General features: G+C 46.7%; 1 protein-coding gene across 4 annotated transcripts in view; it reads right to left on the bottom strand.

The window, feature by feature from the left end:
• PIGU (phosphatidylinositol glycan anchor biosynthesis class U) overlaps positions 1 to 20,188 on the bottom strand; it is a 91,670-nt gene that overhangs the window by 9,768 nt on the left and 61,714 nt on the right. For 3 of the 4 annotated variants that reach the window (XM_081559831.1, XM_081559830.1, XM_081559829.1), the window contains 3 exons: positions 17,062 to 17,205; positions 13,343 to 13,467; positions 5,573 to 5,715 (listed from right to left, as the gene is read on the bottom strand). In XM_081559831.1, coding sequence (XP_081415957.1) covers positions 5,573 to 5,715; positions 13,343 to 13,467; positions 17,062 to 17,205 — 412 coding nt within the window. The remainder of the gene's footprint in view (positions 1 to 5,572; positions 5,716 to 13,342; positions 13,468 to 17,061; positions 17,206 to 20,188) is intronic. The other variant, XM_081559832.1, reaches the window with a different exon arrangement.

Below are 20,188 nucleotides of genomic sequence, written 5' to 3' on the forward strand. Positions count from 1 at the left end.
AGACAAGTTTGGGATGCTGAGTGTTAAGTCTGAGGATGGGCGGGACAAAAGAATGAGCTAAGACATTGACAAAATGCCACCAGCTGAGGAAAGAGAGCACCCATGCACATACAGCTGGACAAGGCCGAGGGCTCCAGCCTGGGTCACTGGCACCTCACTCTTCCAGCTGGGGCCGTATACATCCACAAGAATGAACCTGACAGTCCCGTCTGTCCACAACACAGGCTCCACACCACTGGACCACTAGCGACCTGCACAACCCGTCCCACTTTTTCTCCCTGGGGAAGGCAGATTCCCTTCCCCAGGACACACAGGACTGAAGGAGCTTCCACATGTGTGAACAAGGAAAGATCATGGAGATGCTTCATTAAAAAGAAAAAAAAAAGTCATACTTTCATCATGCTGCCAACAATAAAACACACACACAAATAAAACTCCTCCACGAGCAGACGAGGTCATGTCAACATACAGGGAAAGGTCCAGGAGGCTGGACAAGCATGTGATCCTTGAAGATTAAAGGGATCACTTGGGCTTGCTACCAAGTAAGAGCTCTTTCAACATGAGCCACTATTAATCATAATTCTAGGGGAATATTTCCTTATGTTACCTATTTTTAAGTTGATTTAGGGCAAGTGGGACACCTTACGTTCCTCTTAAAACAGCTAAATTTAAACATTCCTTTTTGTTTACATGTAATCTGGCTCAGCGGTAAAGAATCTGCCTGCCAATGCAGAAGACTCAGGTTTGATCCCTGGGTCAGGAAGATCCCGTGGAGAAGGAAACAGCAACCTACTCCTATATTCTTGCCTGGAAAATCCCATGGATAGAGGAGCCTGGTGGGCTACAGTCTGTGGGGTCACAAAAGAGTCAAACACAACTGAAGCGACTAAACAAATCCTAGATGACAACATTATCCTTCTGCTGGTCTCTGAATTGCAGAAAAAAAGGTTTTTTTTAAAAAAAAAAAAAAAAGAGAAAGCAGATTGCTTTCTTTCTCTTGGTTTCCAGGTCTGAGTGTTTCCCTAGGAATTTGCTCGGGGTATTTGAAGAGCACCTTGCTCATGCTAGCTCCCATGTCAACATGTGTCAACATACAAATCCTCTCACCCTGCCCCACCAGAGGTGAGGTTATCCCTGAGACCCGGAGGTCACTTGCTAAAGGTCATACAGTAGCAGAGTGGGGGGACCTCAGTCAATCTATCCATCTAATCCCTCCTCCTTCTCTGACACGTGTACATATAAGACACAGACACACCTCTTATGTACCTATGGATGGTTTCCTGTTGTCATTTCCTGGTTACTGACTCTCAGGCACAATTATAATCAGCAAATGATCTGTGCCACAGGCTAAAAAATACTTCATGGCCCCGAGGAAAGGATGGGGCCTAAGTCACTAGTTTACCTGCCAGTATCATTAATAATTACTGATGATTTGTTCTATTATGAAACACGGAACTGACCAACTCAAACAGAGCAGGATTTAAAATCTTCAGGCTGAGATGCGCTCTACATTCAGCTCCAGACTCAGCGATGATGGGCCTGGCTCCGGACACCTGCTGAAAATCCGTACTCATCTGGTTCCCAGGACAGCTTTGCTCTGTCTTGCCCAGCGAGCAGAGAATAAAGACCAGGTGACTATCAGGCACTGCTGCAGGTAGAAGAGCAGGCCGAGGGACTGAAGACACCCTCCGAATGCCACACAGCTCACCAGAAGCACTAACTGTAAGTCAGATGGAGGTTGCACTGGCTAGGGCTGTGGACGACATGAAGGGGCTTCACCGGCCATTGAGACCAGGATCTGGCAGGAGCAGGACAGAGCTGCCACCCATTGACCTTAGCCAGTGGGGGTGACCTGGCCCCCACTCTGCCCACCTCCCCTTCCTTCTGAGTCTGGAAGGCCCAGCCCCTACTCTTGTCCCCTAAGGCTTCCCCTGACCACTCAACAGGAAAGTTGATCTTGCTGTCTTTGGATTCCTACAGTGGTTATACTCTGCACATTTGGTCATTAATCACATGATGTTCTCCCTGGCTCTCTTTGGTTCATTCAATCATTCCACAAATATCTTCTAAACAACTGCCCCGTGCCAAGCACTGACTGGGTGGCTGGGGACCCTGCAGTCGGTAGGAGGTGGATTTCTGCCTTCATGAAGCTCACAGGTTGGCCGGGGAGGCAGAGGGAGAAGCAGGTAAATTATGTAGTTATAAACTGGGTTAAGTGCTATGAAGGAAACACACAGAATGCCAAGACAGAGACTATGGGGCAGGGAAACCTCACAGAAGATCTCTCTGGGGAGGTGACATTTAACTGCTACGAACTTCTAAATGTCCATTTGCACTTTGCAGCTCCCAACAGGCTGGAGGGCAGGGGAAGCAGACCCTCACAATGAGGGGCACTCTTGTAGCTCAGTTTATGCTCTGGGACAAGAATGTGACTCTAGGGACTGCCTTGGTGAGTAAGTGCCCCCTTTGACACACCCCTTGAATGATCTGAAGTCGGCAGCAACAACAAAGCCCGAAGCCAGCAGTCCCAGGAAGCATTTGACCCAACAGACCTGTCTCTGGCTCAGAGCACAAAGCCCAGACCAAGGAGGTCAACAAAACAGGCATGCTGGATGCCTGAACAAACGGCCAGCGTCCAGGCACCTGGCCCACTGCCAGGAGGCCTGCAGGCTGGCATGACCTGTCTGAAGGGCAACTTGGCAAAATCTGCCAAACATACAGTGCTTATGCCCTCTGACCCAGTAAATCCCATCACCTGGAATCTACCTTAGAAAATACTGGCATGTGTGCGCAAGAGAATGTGGGGAGATACACAGGATTGTTCCATTTATAACATCAAATCACCAGAAACAACGTCAACATCCATCAGCAGTGGCCTACCAGTCAGAAATCACAGGACATCCTGCCAGAGAATGGGTATCACGGAGCCGTTAAAAAAGAAAAAGTGATCTCAAGGTAAAATTATTAAGTGGAAAAACAGCCAGTTAAAGAACAGTACTCAGTGTGGGATGTCTTTATGTCTGCATGTGGACTTAGAGCTATATGTTAACAAACAGGAAGCTTGCAAATACACATACCAAACTGATTCTAACAATCACATCTGCCACAGGGCAAGAAGAGATGCAGGCTTTACTTTACATCTCATATGCTTCTATTTTGTCTTTTCCCTGGCAGTAATGAATTCACTCATATTACTCATATGATTAAAAATGCATTTTAAAGAGTTTTTTTCTTTTTAAAGATAAAGTTTAATGCCAAGAGATCAACCTAGTGTTTCTCCATAGCTCAGCCTCGAACACTCTCCATCCAACTGGCCTTGGTTCCTACCTCTAACCACTTCCTCCTTTTTCCAACAATTCTGTTTCTCCTGGTTTTGTGGCACCTGACGACTTGTAGACATTTCCCATAACATTTTCAGACACCATTTTCTCATAAAGACAGCCACAGGACAGAAAGCTGTTATCTGGAAAGTTCCATGGATACTTCATAACCACTGCAACTGTATTCCTGACCCACAGTGACCTGACGACCTGACAACAAGCTGTGGACTATTTCAGTGGGGCTTGCCAAGCCCCCCAGAGGCCCAGGGCAGGCTCTATGCCAGTCATCACTTTCAAAGGAAAAGGAAGGGGATTTTAGCAAGACAGAAGAGCCAGAACAACTTTTTGGATTTCTTCAAGGTACTTCAAGAAATTTGTAGCCTGCAGATTTCTGTTTGTGTGGACAGAGGCAGGAGGTGCTAAGTATCTACCATCAGTAACCTGTGTGTGTGACAGGCAGAACAGATCCCCTGGCTTGCTCCCATCCAGCCTACAGGGCTCTCCATCTCTCTTCCTGCTGTGCACAAACTAAGATAAATAGCCGGGCTGGACATGAGCTGTCCAAAAACGTCCATGCAGGAAATACCAGACCCATCACTCATTGCAAGAGCCCTAACTCCCTTCATCTTTCCAAGCAGCTAACCTTGGAGGCAAAAAGTCTCTGTGGGGATTATTCACTGGCATCACTGGTCTCTAGCGAGCTGTGTTTCCCATTTGTCCATTATGCACAGGAAATGCCAGGCTATGCCAATGGCAATTGAAATGGTGAATGGCACAAGTGATTCTCATAAGACCTCAACAATTAGGGCAGAGCTGACCTGAGGGAGCACAGCATGGTGAACGAGGGGCCCTCAGAGAAGTGTGCTAGACAACCTGCAACAGAATCTCTGGAGAGCTTGTTAAAAATACAAAATCCAAGGACCTTCCTGGTGGTCCGGTGGCTAAGACTCCATGCTCCCAATGCACGGGGCTCTAGGTTTGATCCCTGATCAGGGAACTAGATCCCACGTGCTGCAACTAAAGATCCTGGTGCAGCCAAATAAAGAAATATTTTTAAAAAATACAAAATCCAATCAACACCTCTGGGAGTGGGATCAGGGAATCTGCTTTTAAAAAAATCAAAGGTGTGTAATTGTGATAGCTGTAACATAACCACAGGACTTAAAACACCTTAACAAGGAATCTACATTTTTTAACAAGCTTCTTGCAGTGATTCTGATGCAGAGAACCACTGCTCCATGGCCCCAAGGGAGAGGCTGTCCCCAGGCCGGAGGAAGGCTGGAGTTCCATGCTGGTCTTTCTCATGCTAGGATGCCCCTTGGTCTCTCTGGCTCCTCCCAGCTGTACAGTGTGTGCTCCAGATGTACCCAACAGCAAGACCAAACTACTTCTCTCCTAAGGACTCTGCCTTTGCTCCTGCTGCTCCAAAGTCCGCAAAGTCTCCCTCCCCACCCTCACAAACCCTTCTCACTTTGGGGGCTGCAGCCCAGGAAGTCATGGAAAGCAGAGTGTAGGGGAAGAGCAAACTAGCCAAGATGGTGTGGTCAGGCTCTCTAGCCCCATGGTCTCTTGCTCTTGCCCCACGTTTTGTAAATACCCCACGTTTTATAAATAATGATGATGTAACAGCTGAGATCACTTAGAGCCCTGCTCATGTGCATCACGAGGTACTTCCGTGGCCATGGGCTACTTCTGTTCTGTAAGTACATATAAGCTCCACCTGGAAAGCCAGTGGGTTATATGATGTTATGGCTGCTGCTGCATCTGCTGCGCCAGCCAGAAGAGAATAAGCGTGTCTACAGTTTCTAGGGCTCCTCGCATCTTCTTCCAGCCTCTTAGCTTGCACCATGTCTACCCTGGATTCAACAAATAGTGTGCACAGTGAGATACAGCAAGACAACTGTTGCCGTGAACAGGATCAGCAATACACCAAGCCTTCCTCAAATTTGGTTCTTGGCTCCTCCAATGACCTTGGGCAATTGACAACCTCTGTGAGCCTTGGTTCCCATTTGTAAAATAGGGATAACAGTCTCACAGGCTTGCTGTGAGAATTCAATGCAATAAACGTTAGCAAAGTTCAGTTTCCCCCACTGCTCTTACTGCCCTACCTTCTCTACAGGACCTCGAACTACTTGAGGGGAAAAACTGCCCCTCATTCACGTCCAAACACCTGTTGCTACAACCCAGGGCCCAGGTGGAATGTTTGAGGCTGCAAAATGAATCCCTGTCCCTGGGCTGTCCTTGACTCTTACCTGCCCAACGTTGAAGGTCAATGTGATGGCATAAAAGAAGTTGGAGTTGGCACTTCCTGCGTAAATCCAGAGATGCCACAGGACAGGGAAGAGCAGGGAGCAGATGATGATGATGCAGGCAAGGACAAATATGTTTCGCAGAACTACAAAGAAGATGGTCACCGTTAGCAGGACTGCAAAGACACACGGTCACCATTAGCCTGGTGCTGACTCTCTCTGGGTCCCTTGCACTGATGGCCCCGCAGCACAGAGAGGCCCAGGAAAAACTTGGTGGAGCTCGAAGGCAGAATGCCCCTGCTTCCCCACCCCAACACACACATACACACACACACTCTCACGAGCACACACACGACACAACCTCAGACCCTCGGCAATGGCTCCTCCCACACAAACCTGGTGGGAGGTACTAGACTTGGACTCTACCTCCGACTCTGGGCTCAGCTGGCTACAGTCAGTAATGCTGTGAATGCCTCTGGGCACGGCAAGGGGTGGGGGAACTTCAGCAAGACACTGCCCTTAAACCCCCAATCCTTGGTGTCCATGAGTAACTCCCCTCCTGGCCCCAAGCAGGGTGCTCTCTGACCTCGGTGGATCACAGGTACGAACAGCAGCATGAACCCCTCAGTGTCTCTCGGGTGCCACAGCCCAGGTCTTAGGAAACACATTTTCCATCCTCCTCAGTTCATATCTTAGGTCCCTGCCTTGCTTTTAAAATGTCCCTCACTCTTCCTTAGATGATCTCTTTTTGATACCTTCCCTCTTTACCATCATCCCCCCCACTCCTTGAGGGAACATAGAATCCCACCAGGGAGAAGCTTCCCCCGAAGCCCCTGGGAGGACCAGCTACACAGAGTGGTCTGTGGGCAGGCCGGCAGGCAGAGTTCCATTGGGGGAAAGGCGGCCTGATAGCGGGGCACAGACTTCAGAGAGACCTTGGTTAAAATTCCTAGGGACTTTCCTGGTGGTCCAGTGGTTAAGAATCCGCCCTGCAATACAGGGAATGCGGGTTCACTCCATGGTCGGAGAACTAGGATCCCACATGCCACAGAGCAACCAAGCCCACGCACTGCTTTTAGAAGCCCCCCATGCACCACACGAAGATCCGGCAAGCTGCAGTGAGACCCGACGAAGCCAAATAAATAATTTTTTAAAAATTTCTGCTCTGCCAGCAAGTTTCTCAGAGTCTCAGCTTCCCCATCTCTAAAATAGGGCCAAAATGCCTACTTCATGGAGTGTTTCATGAATTAAACAAGTTGTGGAAAAGCTAGCAAGGATGTATTACTGTGTGTTTTCTATTGCTATGGTAACAAATGATCACAAACTTAGTGGCTTAAACAATATAATGCACTGTCTTACAGTCCAGGAGGACGGAAGTCCACAGGCTCTGGTGGCTCTAGGGGAGAATCCACTTGCTGGCCTTTGTAGCACCCGGAGGTTGCCGGCATTTCTGGCTCAGGACTCCCATCTTCAACCAGCAATGTCGGATTGAATCCTTCTCATGTTGTATCACTATGATCTCCTCTTCTGCCTCCCTCTTCCACTTTTTATTTTTAAGGGACTTTAGTTTTTAGAGTAGTTTTAGGTTCACAGCAAAGCTGAGTGGTACGTAGAGACTGCCCATGTACCCTCCTGCCTCTACTTCTGCTCTTAAGGGCACTTGTGAGTACCCTTACACTGGGCCCACCTGGATAATCTAGGATACTCTCCCCACCTGAAGGCCATCTGTCATGTAAGGTGATCTAGTCACAGGTTCTGGGGATGATGAGGTGACATATTTGTCAGGCGTAAGGAGGGGGCATTATTCTGCCTAACACAGGGGTCTCCAGACTCTGGGATCTAATGCCTGATGAGCTGAGGTGGAGCTGATGTAATAGAAATAAAGTGCACAATAATGTAATGCATTATTATATATTATATATAATTATATATAACATAATTATATAATATGTAATTTATATATACTATATTATATAAAATATATATTTATATATTCTATATTATATATAAAATATATATATATTCTATATTATATAACCCAAACCATCCCTCCCCACTCCATCTATGGAAAAATTGTCTTCCATGAAACCAGTCCCTAGTGCCAAAAAGGTTGGGGGTCACTGACCTACCATTGTGATTTTCCCCCCTTTTAATTCAACAAGTTTTCATTGGAAGGTCTGATGTTGAAGCTGAAACTCCAATACTTTGGCCACCTCATGCGAAGAGTTGACTCATTGGAAAAGACCCTGATGCTGGGTAGGATTGGGGGCAGGAAGAGAAGGGGACGACAGAGGATGAGATGGTTGGATGGCATCACTGACTCGATGGACATGGGTTTGGGTAGACTCTGGGAGTTGGTGATGGACAGGGAGGCCTGGCATGCTGCATTTCATGGGGTCGCCAAGAGTCGGACACGACTGAGTGACTGAACTGAACTGAATTCGACAAGGGATATCTGACAGTAGGATTATATGCTATTTTTATTTCTTTATATTTTATTGTATTTTTAAATAAAAAGTATCATTTAAAATTAACTAGAAGAATACCTTAAAAAAAAAACAGCGATTAATAAAAGCTTAGGTCTGATTCTCAGCAGGCACTCAGTCAATAGAGGTTCCCCTCCCCTCTCTGATCCTGACCTTCAGGAAATCCCTTCTCCAAAGTCAGAGTTCTGAGATATTTAAGAGATGGGGAAACTCCTGAACCTTAAGGCCTCTTATCTTAGCTGTACAACGACTTAGCTGAAATACTATACTAGGGGTTCAGGAGTTGGAAAGGGGACTGGATTCTGGATTAAGCCAAGGTTCTCAATTCCGGTTGTAAAATGAACTCATCTGGGGAGCCCCACCCACACGACGTGAATCAGTCTATAGGGGTGGGGCCCAGGCACCCTTATTGGTTTCTTTCTTTTTTTTTAAAATAAATTTATTTATTTTAGTTGGGGGCTAATTACTTTACAATATTGTAGTGGTTTTTGCCATACATTGGCATGAATCAGCCATGGGTTTACATGTGCTCCCCATCTTGAACCCCCCTCTCACCTCCCTCCCCATTCCATCCCTCTGGGTCATCCCATTGCCCCAGCCCTGAGCATTTGTCTCATGCATCGAACTTGGAATGGTGTTCTGTTTCACATACGATAATATACATGTTAAACGAAACTATAAGCAAGGTGAAAAGACAGCCTTCAGAATGGGAGAATAGCAAACAAAGCAACAAACAATTAATCTCAAAAATATACAAGCAACTCCTGCAGCTGAATTCCAGAAAAATAAACGACTCAATCAAAAAATGGGCCAAAGAACTAAACAGACATTTCTCCAAAGAAGACATACAGATGGCTAACAAACACATGAAAAGATGCTCAACATCACTCATTATTAGAGAAATGCAAATCAAAACCACAATGAAGTACCATTTCACACCAGTCAGAATGGCTGCTATCCAAAAGTCTACAAGCAATAAATGCTGGAGAGGGTGTGGAGAAAAGGGAACCCTTATTGGTTTCTAAATGCTTCCCTGGTGATTCCAACATGCAGCCAAAGCTGTGAACCACTGGGTCACAGTGGCAGACCTTTGCCCAATAAGAGGCCCATGCTGGTCTGCAGCAAAGACTTTGCTGGTCAGTGTCACAGTGAGAATAACCAGGCCAAGGTAGTTTAGAGATCTTGTTAGAGCTGAATGTTTTCAATTTAAGCTTCATTCTTTAGAGTAATTACAGGTGTCTTGCTGCTGGCTACTGTTGTTAAAAAGTCCTTTCTTTTATAAAATTGAGACAAATGGCCAGTAGTTGACTGTTTTAGTGTCTTCAGTAACATAAAGTTGGGAACACTGTCACCAGGATTTTTTTGAAATGCTAGTGGTCCCTGAAATCCCAAGATTCGGAAACACTGGCATGGAAGGCTTGCAAGGTGCTCTCTTCTGATGTGAAATTCCCACACTTCTGGGTTTTCAAAGCTGAGAGGTGAAAGCCCTGACTCAAGCCTCTCTGAGAACTCTCAGAGGCCTCAGTCTTGCTCCCAGAAACAGAAGTCTGGGGAGAAAGATGTCTGCACTGAGAGTTATTATTAAACAAAATTACCACCTCAAGAAAGGAGGTGAAGTGAATGAAGCTCGCTCAGTTGTGTCCGACTCTTTGCGATCCCATGGACTATACAGTCCATGGAATTCTCCAGGCCAGAATACTGGAGTGGGGAGCCTTTCCCTTCTCCAGGGGATCTTCCCAACACAGGGATTGAACCCAGGTGTCCAGCATTGCAGGCAGATTCTTTACCAGCCGAGACTGGTAAAGGGAAGCCCAGGACACGTCTATTTACCATTCCTCCACTTCATCACTATTTACATACTTTTCTAAATGGTTCTTTCTTTAAAAAACAAAACAAAATGCTCCTAATACTTTCAGAGTTTTTTTTTAATTTTTTAAAATTATTTCTTTTTCTGCACTGGGTCTTTACTGCAGCAAATAGGTTTCTCTCTAGTTGAGGTGCTTGGGCTCAGTAGGCCCAAGGTATGTGGATCCTAGTTCCCCTACCAAGGATCAAACCTCTGTCCCTTGCACCGAAAGTGCTTCAGTGGTTCTTTCTGATTTCCGGGCAATTATTTTGCTGAAAAGAATACATAGTATTTCTAAAATAAAACTGTGGTCTGACAGTCCAGGTGGGTCTTGGCTCCATATCTCCAGTCACTCTGTATTTTAGAGCAGGTGACAAGGAGGTGACCAAGAGCAGAGACTGAGAGAGGGTCACATGCACCTCCTGGGGGCAATCACAAAAAGCCATGACGTTTCCCCTGTGCCCCGAGGAACTGTCACCACATCCAACGGGCTTCTGGCCTGTGGTGACCTTTGCAGGACTGCAGAGCTGCTACTCGTGCTGGCTGACTGGCCTGAGGATTCCAGCTATACGCCAGAGCAGATGGAGCCAGGGACCCGGGGCACAGGACGGCCTGTTCCAGCACCACGATGTGTCGGAGATGTCAGAAGTGACCAGGTGACCCTTCATCCGCCATGCTGGGCCAGATGGAATCAGATTTCCCACCAAGTTCCTGGGTGACTTCCTCGGATCTCCGGCTCCATCGCTGACAAATTGAAACTTCAGGCAAGTCACTTTCCCTCTCTGAGTCTCAGGCATTGAGAAATAAAATTCTACTGGAAGAATCCAGTCCCATCAGGAGGGGCACAGAAGGGATTTAGGGACTTCAAAGGTCATGGTGCTGTTTCTTTTCTTAAACTAGGTGCTGGGCACATGGAAATTTATTGTATTTTTTCAATAACGAATGCATATTTTAAAATCAATATTCCTTTACCTGTATATAATAGTTAATACAAAAAAAGAAAAAATGAAGGACACACACACACACACATAAAATCCAGCCCTTTGGTAACTGGCTCTTTGAGCTCGAACACTGCAGGTTGGCACGGGCCCTGCCAGTAGGCTGTTCCCTAACACCGCGCTTATGCATCTGCGTGACTCATCCTGGCCCCAAGCTCCGCAGAGTCCCAGCATCTGGGACCTGCACTCCGGGGAGGGCCCACGTACCTCTCCTCCCCACTGAGCAGGACAGGAAAACAAAACGGTGAATGTGCGAGCAGGCATGCTGACACTGGTAACTCATGTCTAAACTGAATTCTTAAACACATTAGAAGTCTGAGTATATTCAACCTAGGTGTAAAGACCTCACACAGCCTCCACTCGCACGTCCACACGACCAGGCTGAAGATGCCCTGGACAAACAGAATGACTCATAGTTGTCTTGCCCCAAACAGACGCGCCAAGTCTGAGCGTTCTCTGCTGCAGGAGCTGTGCCTGGCAGCCAATGCTGTCTGCAGGCCCTTCAGACAAGCTCAACTTGCCCAATGAGCCAGCAACAGCCTCTATTAGCTCATCCAGGTTTCCGGAAACCCCATCCTTATTTTTTGTGCCTCATCACCCCAGAGGGCATAAAATAGTTCAAGTTTTGAAAAATATGTTTATTTCAATGACTCTGAGTGACTCTAGTTATCAAGCCTGAAGCTTTGATCATGAAACTATGCAGGAGACCTCCCTGTGTAATTAATACTACTAATAATAACAGTGGGGCTGTTTACATTTATTCTTTCTCAGACCTCAAACACCCCTGAAAGATATTCTGACAGATGAAAAAATGGGAGACTCAGAAAGGTTAAACGACTTGCTAGTAATGGGAAAGCCAAAATTCAGACTCAAGACTGTCTGGCTCCAGACTCTGTTTAGCAATATGGGATGAAAGATCTCACCTGAGGGAGACACCCTCTGTGGGAGAGACTGCCAGAGCAACTCCATCTTAGGGGAAAGAGGACCAATGTCCCCCAGACTCACCCCATCACAAACTGGAGCATGTTCACATGTCCTGTGCCTTTGGGACTTGCCAAGGGGCCCCAGGCTGACTCTGAGACCCCTCTACTGGGTGATTCTTGTCTGTTCAATGAGGATGCCACAAGCAGAAGATGCTACTTCCTGATTCTGGTCTGCTCGACTGGTCACTGCCCCACCTGGAGGAGCAGCCCTGCTTGTCCTGCCCACTCACCTGTTTACCTTTGCTCAGAGGCCCACTCCTACAGACAGGTTTCTTTCTAGCAGTTTCACTTCCTGGTTGATACTCAGCAGCCCCAAAACAACAACAAAGACATTTCCTCTGAAGCCTGTCCTCCCCAGGTTCATTGCTGTGCAAGGAAAGTTCTGCAGCTCCCTTCCTGTTTTAGAGAATCAGGTGGTGCTGGGCCACTGGCACTGCCTCTTTATTAGGGAGGTTCAAAAATCCCATCCACAGAGACTGGGATTGACATATACACAACACTACCATATATAAAATAGATAACTAATAAGGACCTACGGTATAGCACAGGGAGCTGTCTAATAGCCTGTATGGGAAAAGAATCTAAAAAAGGAGTGGATGTATGCATATGTATAATTGATCCACTTTGCTATATACCTCATTTGTTATGTTGTCTATGTGTCATCAGGTGTAATCATGGGTGCTGGGGACACAGAGGTGAGTGAGTCATGAGGCTACTCTTAGGGAGCCCACAAACAGTGTAAAGAACCCAGAGGACACAGAGCCTGACTCAAGGCAACAGCAGGAAATACTAGGAAGAACAACTAGATCAGCACTAGGCTGACTTCGGAGGAAGAGCTTGAACGGGTCTTCACAGCAGGCAGGAAGTCTACAGTTGCCCGTTTGTCGTCTATGGTACACCACGGGGAAATGGTTCAAAGCCACACTGTCAAGCATGACAGCCACTAGCCATGTGTGGCTTCTTTAAATTAGATTAAAAATTCAGCTTCCCAGTCACACTCATGGCTACTCTATTGGACTGAGCAGATACAAGGCATGCCTATCATCACAGAAAGCCCTAATGGGCAGTGCTGGCTGGAGGCTCCTGCGTTTGAATGCCAATGCCATCCCTTCTACTTACCAGTCTTGAGCCCTTGAACAAGCGACTCTATCTTTCTGTACCTTAGTTTTCTCATCTGCAAACTTTTCCTCAAAGTCTGGTGTGAAGATAAAACGAGCTGATGCACATAACATTCTTAGAATGTGTACAGCGACCAGGTACACAGTCAGTGCTCAATAAATGCTGGTTATTTTTTATTATTACCTCTTGTGTGTAGCACCGAGGGGCAGATATTGTGCTTCATGTCACTGCTGGCACAGCAGGTGCCCAAAAAATGCCTGTCCATTCCTAACCACCCCTACCCCCAACCAGGGCGAGGTGACACAAACCTGTACCAGAGGGTGCGAGGTGGGGGTACTCACATCTGTAGAGATGGTTCCACACAGGGAAGAAGGCCATGTAGAGGGCCACGTCCCCCACTGTCGGGTAGGACTTGAAGATGGCGATGATGGCGATCTGGATGAACATGAAGAAGATAGGGTGCTCCCTGGGGTAAGGCGGGGCAGAGAAAGAGAAGGGGGGAGGTCGGTCAGGGACCAGGCCCACCCCAGAGTCTCCTCACCCCAGGCCTGAAACCCAAATACACTCTCTAGGGGACTTTACGCAGGGCAGGCTCCACCACCCACAAAACACAGGGCCAGGCCCAGCAAGAGGGCAAAAAACTGCAGGGACCCAAAGATGCCCACAGGTAGTGAGAAGAACCCAGTGTACACTAGAGACACAGCCCACAGAGACACTTCCCATCAACCCCCATCCCCCGCAGCTCCAGGCCTTCCCCCAGGAGCCCAGCGAAGGAAAACAAATGAAGTCAGCGGCCTCTATTACTGGGTTTAAATGACTGCTTGTCAGAGTAATTAGGCAGCACCCTTGCCAGAGGCCCCTGACACTGGACCCGGGCAGGAAGTACCTCCTGGCTGATGCTTGTTTTCTCTGACAACAGGGTCAGTGGGGACTACAGATCTTCAGCTGTGATGAGCTCCTTTCCTGAAATGGCTGCATGCAGCTTTTTGCTCTTAAGGGCTGGAACTGGGGGATTTTCTGGTGGTCCAGTGCTAAGGCTCTGTGCTCCCAATGTGGGGGGCCTGGGTTTGACCTCTGGTCAGGAAACAGATCCCACAAGCCACAACTAAGAGTTTGCATGCTGCAACTAAGTCCTAATGCAGCTAAGTAAATAAAAATGAATTTTAAAGGGGGAGGAGGGGCTGGAACTGGAGTTCTAGTTACCTTAAACTAGTAGGACTGGCTACGGCTACCATTTCCTGAACCTTCACTTGTGCTCAGTTCTGTGCTAGGCATCTTCTCCTGCATCATTACACACGATGCTCACTACCTCACACCTGGAAGGAGGCAATGCTGTCACTGCACTTTGTGGATGAGGAAATCAGGTTCAGAGAACATAAGAGAGCTCGAAAGTGATGGAGTGGCTTGTCTCCAGAGCCTCTAAGCACCGCCAGTGCTATTCTCCCAAGTGCCCAGCAGGACCACAGCTCTGATCAGGAAGGCTGAGACCGAACTCAGCCTCCAGTGCTCCTCCAAGAGCTGACTGAGTACAGAAGAGAATCTGCCAGGAAGAAGCCAGATGTGCACCCTCCTGAGGTCTGAACAACGTGCACATGGCCTACTTCTGTAAAGGACCCAGAAGGGTGTCTTCAGGTTAATGCCCAGCTCAGGAGGGTGTCTTCAGGTTAATGGCATTCTTGCCTTGTAGGTCAAAGGTCAGATCACTCAATGGATGTAAATCTGAGATGTGGAGACAAATTCGTACACACCCAAATATTACTATGTGGCAAATGACTCAGAAACTCAGCTAAAAAGTTTCTGAGTCAAAGTCAAAGTTTCTGACAGCAAAGTCACACAGTCCTGTAATCTCTAGGAAGGGTCTGGCTATCTCAGTGAACATTTTCCTAAGGCTCATCTGAGTCATTGGTTTGGGCTTTTTTAGGTAGCTGGTAACAGCTGCACCATTCCCAGGAAAAGGCTAGTGACAAGGTTGTACCAAAAAACATGGTGAATGTATGGCTGAGTCCCTTTGCTGTTCACCTGAAACTAGTGCAAAATTGTTAATTGGCTCTGCTCCAATACCGAATAAAAAGTTTCTTTTTTTTTTAAAAAAACTCACACAACATTGAGGACCTCTCTGGTGGCTCACTGGTAAAGAATCCACCTGCCAACACAGGGGACAGGGGTTCAATCCGTTGTCTAGGATGATTCCACATGTCCCAGAACAACTAAGCTGTGTGACACAACTACTGAGTCTACACTCTAAAGCCAGAGAGCCGCAACTACTGAGCCCGCTAGCCACAACTATTGAAGCCCGTGTGCCTAGAGCCTGTGCTTCGCAACAAGAGAGGCCACTGAAATGACAAGCCAGCGCATGGCAACTGGAGTGCAGCCCCCGCTCACCACAAACAGAGAAAAGCCTGTACAGCAACAGAGACCCAGCAGAGCCCAAAATAATAAATAAATAAATATATAAAAACAATATGGACATCAGAACCTCCTGCAAGAGGCCCTGGGGAGCGGTGACTGGTGGCCCTGCTCTCACAAAGCTGGCACTGCAGGGGCTGGAGTGGAACTCTGTATCCAGACACAGGAGGGCAGCCAAGAGGGAGGTCAGGTATCGTCATACCTTCTATTCCCACAGCTCTGTGGCCCTTGGTGGGGGTTGGGGGGAGGGTGTTACAAGATGGTGGTGGTCCCCAGGAGCTATCTGTGGCCTTTCACATGCCGACAATAGAAGGTGCTGGAGAACAGGCTACACAGCGTGAGGAAAGGTGTACCGGGTTCCCTGCTTCTTTCAGCCCAGACCCAGCCTGACCAGAACGGGGGTAGGATACATGGGCCACAGACTGCTGAAGAGCCTGGCTAAGTAAAGCTGCCAGAATTTTGGAGCCTGCCAGGCCAAGAAAGAAAGCTTTTTCTGTCAGATGCCAGGCCAAGGCTATGTCATAAGAAGGGAACATCAGCTCTGAGCTTTACAGAAAGGAAATTGTATGCCTTGGTTCACTGGCCGTGGAGAATGAATGGAAAGTCAGAACAAAGAACTCAAGCTCTTGAAATCTAAATTCAGCCCTTCTATCTCCCTGGACCACCCAGCTGTATCTATGCTGATTGGTGCCTGTTTGCCCCTCTCTGAAGCTAGAATAACAGAACCATTTCCGGGAGCTATTTAATACTATATGTGATCTCTCTCAGGAGCTTGGCAAGGTGCAGGGGTCTGAGCATAAATTCTGGAGCCAAACACACCTGGTAACCCCAGCTCCACGTCTGTGTGACTCTGGGAAATTGTTTCACCTCTCTGGACAGAAATTTCCTTGACTAGCAAACAGAAGTGATAGTAACATAACGCCTACTTCCAAGAGTTGCGGGAAGGGTTAAGCACAAATATAACTCAAAAAGGTGGGATGGACAACACATGTTAGCTCTCTTACTCTGCAGAAGAGTATGCCATGGGCAATCCATTTGAGGGAAACTGATTAGAGCTGCAGGTGACCAGCACCCCAACTAACACCTCCTGAGTCCTTTTGGGCAAACTATCACCGGGGCGCAGCTAGAGGACTCCCAGCAAGATCCTCTTTTTCCAAGGATATCGCCCCCACCTCAGTCCTGCTCTTGTCTAAAACAGTGACTGGGGAGGTGGGAGGGAGGGTCAATAGTGAGGGCACATATGTATACCTATGGCTGAGTAATGTTGATGTATGGCAGAAACCAACACAATATCATAAAGCAAATATCTTTCAATTAAAATATATTTTTTAAAAATGAAAAAATAAATAGAATAATATAAATTGTGATATATACACACAAACACACAAATAAAACAGTGACTGGGCTCAGCAGCAATGTGGGTTCAAGTACCCCAAAGTGAGGCCAGGGGGCATATGGGACTCCAAAACACTGCCCCTATAGCTGGCACCTTGTGTGTCACTCTCCTGCAGGGTACAATCACTGAAGCAACTCAGGGTGAGGTTCCCTGGGCATAAATGCCTCAAACCCAATAGCAGATGCTCTGAGTGAGAAGGACATCTGTAAAGCTACAAATGACTCTGGGGACAAAAACTCAGTAGGTCCAACCACTTACTTTAGCTTTATAGCTAAGGGAATGGTGTAGAAGAAGACGTTGATCTGAAACACACACACAAAGAAGAGGCTGAAGTGCTCAAACATCTCTGCAAAAAAGTACCAGAAGAGGCCAATGTTCGGGGTAAGATCTGGAACAGAAAGTCTGGAATGAAGAAAACAAAGGGAGAGAAAAAACAGAGCCAAGTTAGAAACAACCTGCTTTGACCTGCTTTTCTCCCGAAGGTTTTGGTCACTGTTGGGTAGTCAAGGAAGACTCTGTCTCCACGGAGATCAGGATGTGAGGAGCTCTCTGGGCACCCTGGATATAGGTAATTAACAAAAACAAGGGGCAGAGACCCAGAGAAAAATAACCCATAAAAAGGATCACCTGAGCCAAACTCTGGCATGCATCAGAGATCTGAAACAAGACGGGATTCAGGCTAGAAATCAAAAGACCAGCCCCTTCTTTTCCTGCCCCAGATATGTATGCTCAAAACCAGGAGATACCCAGCACTGTCGCAAAAGAGGAATGGGTTTGAAATAGGTTCCTCTAACCTATTTTGAGCATTCTAAGGATTTGTCTAGGGGAAAAGTTCAAAGATCCTGTTACTGCCCATTCTTTCTCCAGATGCATACAGCAGCAGCCAGAAGGCTGAGTGCCTCACACAGAAGTGAGACTTCAGGGGTCCAAGGAACCACTGCCAGGTTCTAGCAATGATCCCAGACCTTGCTGCAGAAATGGGGTTTAACTGGAAAACTTTTTGTCTGGTGATATCAGATAAAGATTGGTTACAATTCTGGCTGTTCTAAAAATCTTACATAACATTAAAAATATACATATAGGGTTGAAACAGACGTCAATTCAGTTTTAAAAGCACAAGGGAAGCATGGAAAGGAAGACAGAGTCGATGGTTCATGGTCAGATTTCACTGAAGAAGGCCTCCACCCAGGCAAGTCTTTGCTTCTTGCTGTAACTATATTTCCTTTTCTGTGAAATGAGGTAAAGAACACAATCTGTGCACCAGCAGAAAACTAGGAAAAGCTTTTCATCAGCCATTACAAACTCTTATAGGAGGCAGAGCATGAGAAGCTGAAGGTTATTAAGTCACTGTTAGGCTCAGCCAGGATTTGACACAAATAAGCGGCCCAGAATTCCAAAGGGAAGCTGGCCACAGACCCCCTTCCCACCCTGGTGGGGTTAAGTGTCCATGACCCTCTGGGCTGTGAGTTCCTTCAGGCCTGAGCAGGTATCCTCCTCAGCAGATCACAGAGAGGATATTTGGAAATATGTGCAGAATTCATCTTGCAAACCCATTTTGATTTTCTCTATAAGTTTGACATATGGAAAGTGTTAAGTCACTCAGTCATGTCCAACTCTCTGTGACCCCATGGACTGCAGCCCACCCCTCCTCTGTCTATGGAATTCTCCAGGCAAGAATATTGGAGTGGTATTCTTCTTCTCCAGGGGATCTTCCTGATCCAGGGATCAAACCTAGGTCTCCTACTTTGCAGGTGGATTCTTTACCAGCTGAGCCACCAGGGAAGTCCCTTGACATATGGAAGGTGGCTTTATTTTAAAACTGTTGGGAGACCCTTTTGCAATAGAGGAATAAATACATCCATTCCTGTTTGGGACTGAGTCAAAACCTTCTAGTTCGAGGCTGATAAGTGCTTTGGATGTTCCCAGAGAGTGTTCTTTAATTGACTTAGATCAAACCAGTGGTTCTTGAAGTGTGTTCCTGGGATTGGCAGCATCGTACCACCTGAAAATTTATATATATAGATAGATATGCAAATTCTGGGGTCCTAATGAGAGGGTAACAGGCAGGAAGGCCAGGGGTCTCCAAACAGAGGAAATAGGCTGCAAGTGTTAGACGTGTTTTTATTTCTCTCTTAAGCGGCAGGAGGAAACAAACTACAAGGATCAGCTTTTTTTCCCTTCTCTATACAAAATTAAAAGGAAGTTTCTCTTAAAATTCTGTGTTGCCATGATGACACCTGGTTCCACCTGAACTTAACTTTTCTCAAACCTTGGGCTAACGAATGAGTTTTTCTTGTGGAAATGTTTTTCTTAAGCTATGTTAATGACATATGTTTTTACCCTAGACTCTGTCTTCAAGTTGGTTCCGCCTAAGACTCAGAACGGACTTGACAAACCAGTATGTTTTACTCATAAAATTGTTCTCCTAATCTATGTTAATGAATCTATATATTTACTTGGAAACCTACCTTTCTTCAAGATTCATGTCAGTCATTCTATGTCCTGGGATGACTCACCTAGCGCCAATGTTATCTCAAAATGGATGTTGTGGGTGAGAGGCCTAGTGCCACTCTGAGTTTTGAGACATCTCCTCTCTCTAATTAACAGCTGCTGATATGTATATCAGTTCAGTTCATTTCAGTCGCTCAGTCGTGTCCGACTCTTTGCGACCCCATGAACCGCAGCACGCCAGATCTCCCTGTCCATCACCAACTCCCTGAGTCCACCCAAACCCATGTCCATCGAGTTGGTGATGCCATCCAGCCATCTCATCTCTGTCGTCTCCTTCTCCTCCTGCCCCCAATCCTTCCCAGAATCAGAGTCTTTTCCAATGAGTCAACTCGAAACATGAGGTGGCCAAAGTATTGGAGTTTGAGCTTCAACATCAGTCCTTCCAATGAACACCTAGGACTGATCTCCCTTAGGATGGACTGGTTGGATCTCCTTGCAGTCCAAGGGACTCTCAAGAGTCTTCTCCAACACCACAGTTCAAAAGCATCAACTCTTCGGCGCTCAGCTTTCTTCACAGTCCCATTCTCACATCCATACATGACTACTGGAAAAACCATAGCCTTGACTAAACGGACCTTTATTGGCAAAATAATGTCTCTGCTTTTTAATATGCTATCTAGGTTGGTCCTAACTTTCCTTCCAAGGAGTAAGCGTCTTTTAATTTCATGGCTGCAATCACCATCAGCAATGATTTTGGAGCCCCAAAAAATAAAGTCTGACACTGTTTCCACTGTTTCCCCATCTATTTCCCATGAAGTGATGGGACCAGATGCCATGATCTTAGTTTTCTGAACGTTGAGCTTTAAGACAACTTTTTCACTCTCCTCTTTCATTTTCATCAACAGGCTTTTTAGTTCCTCTTCACTTTCTGCCA

This window comes from Giraffa tippelskirchi, chromosome 13, assembly GCF_054371585.1.
Source record: "Giraffa tippelskirchi isolate mGirTip1 chromosome 13, T2T-mGirTip1v1.2.pri, whole genome shotgun sequence".
NCBI classification, from domain to species: Eukaryota; Metazoa; Chordata; class Mammalia; order Artiodactyla; family Giraffidae; genus Giraffa; species Giraffa tippelskirchi.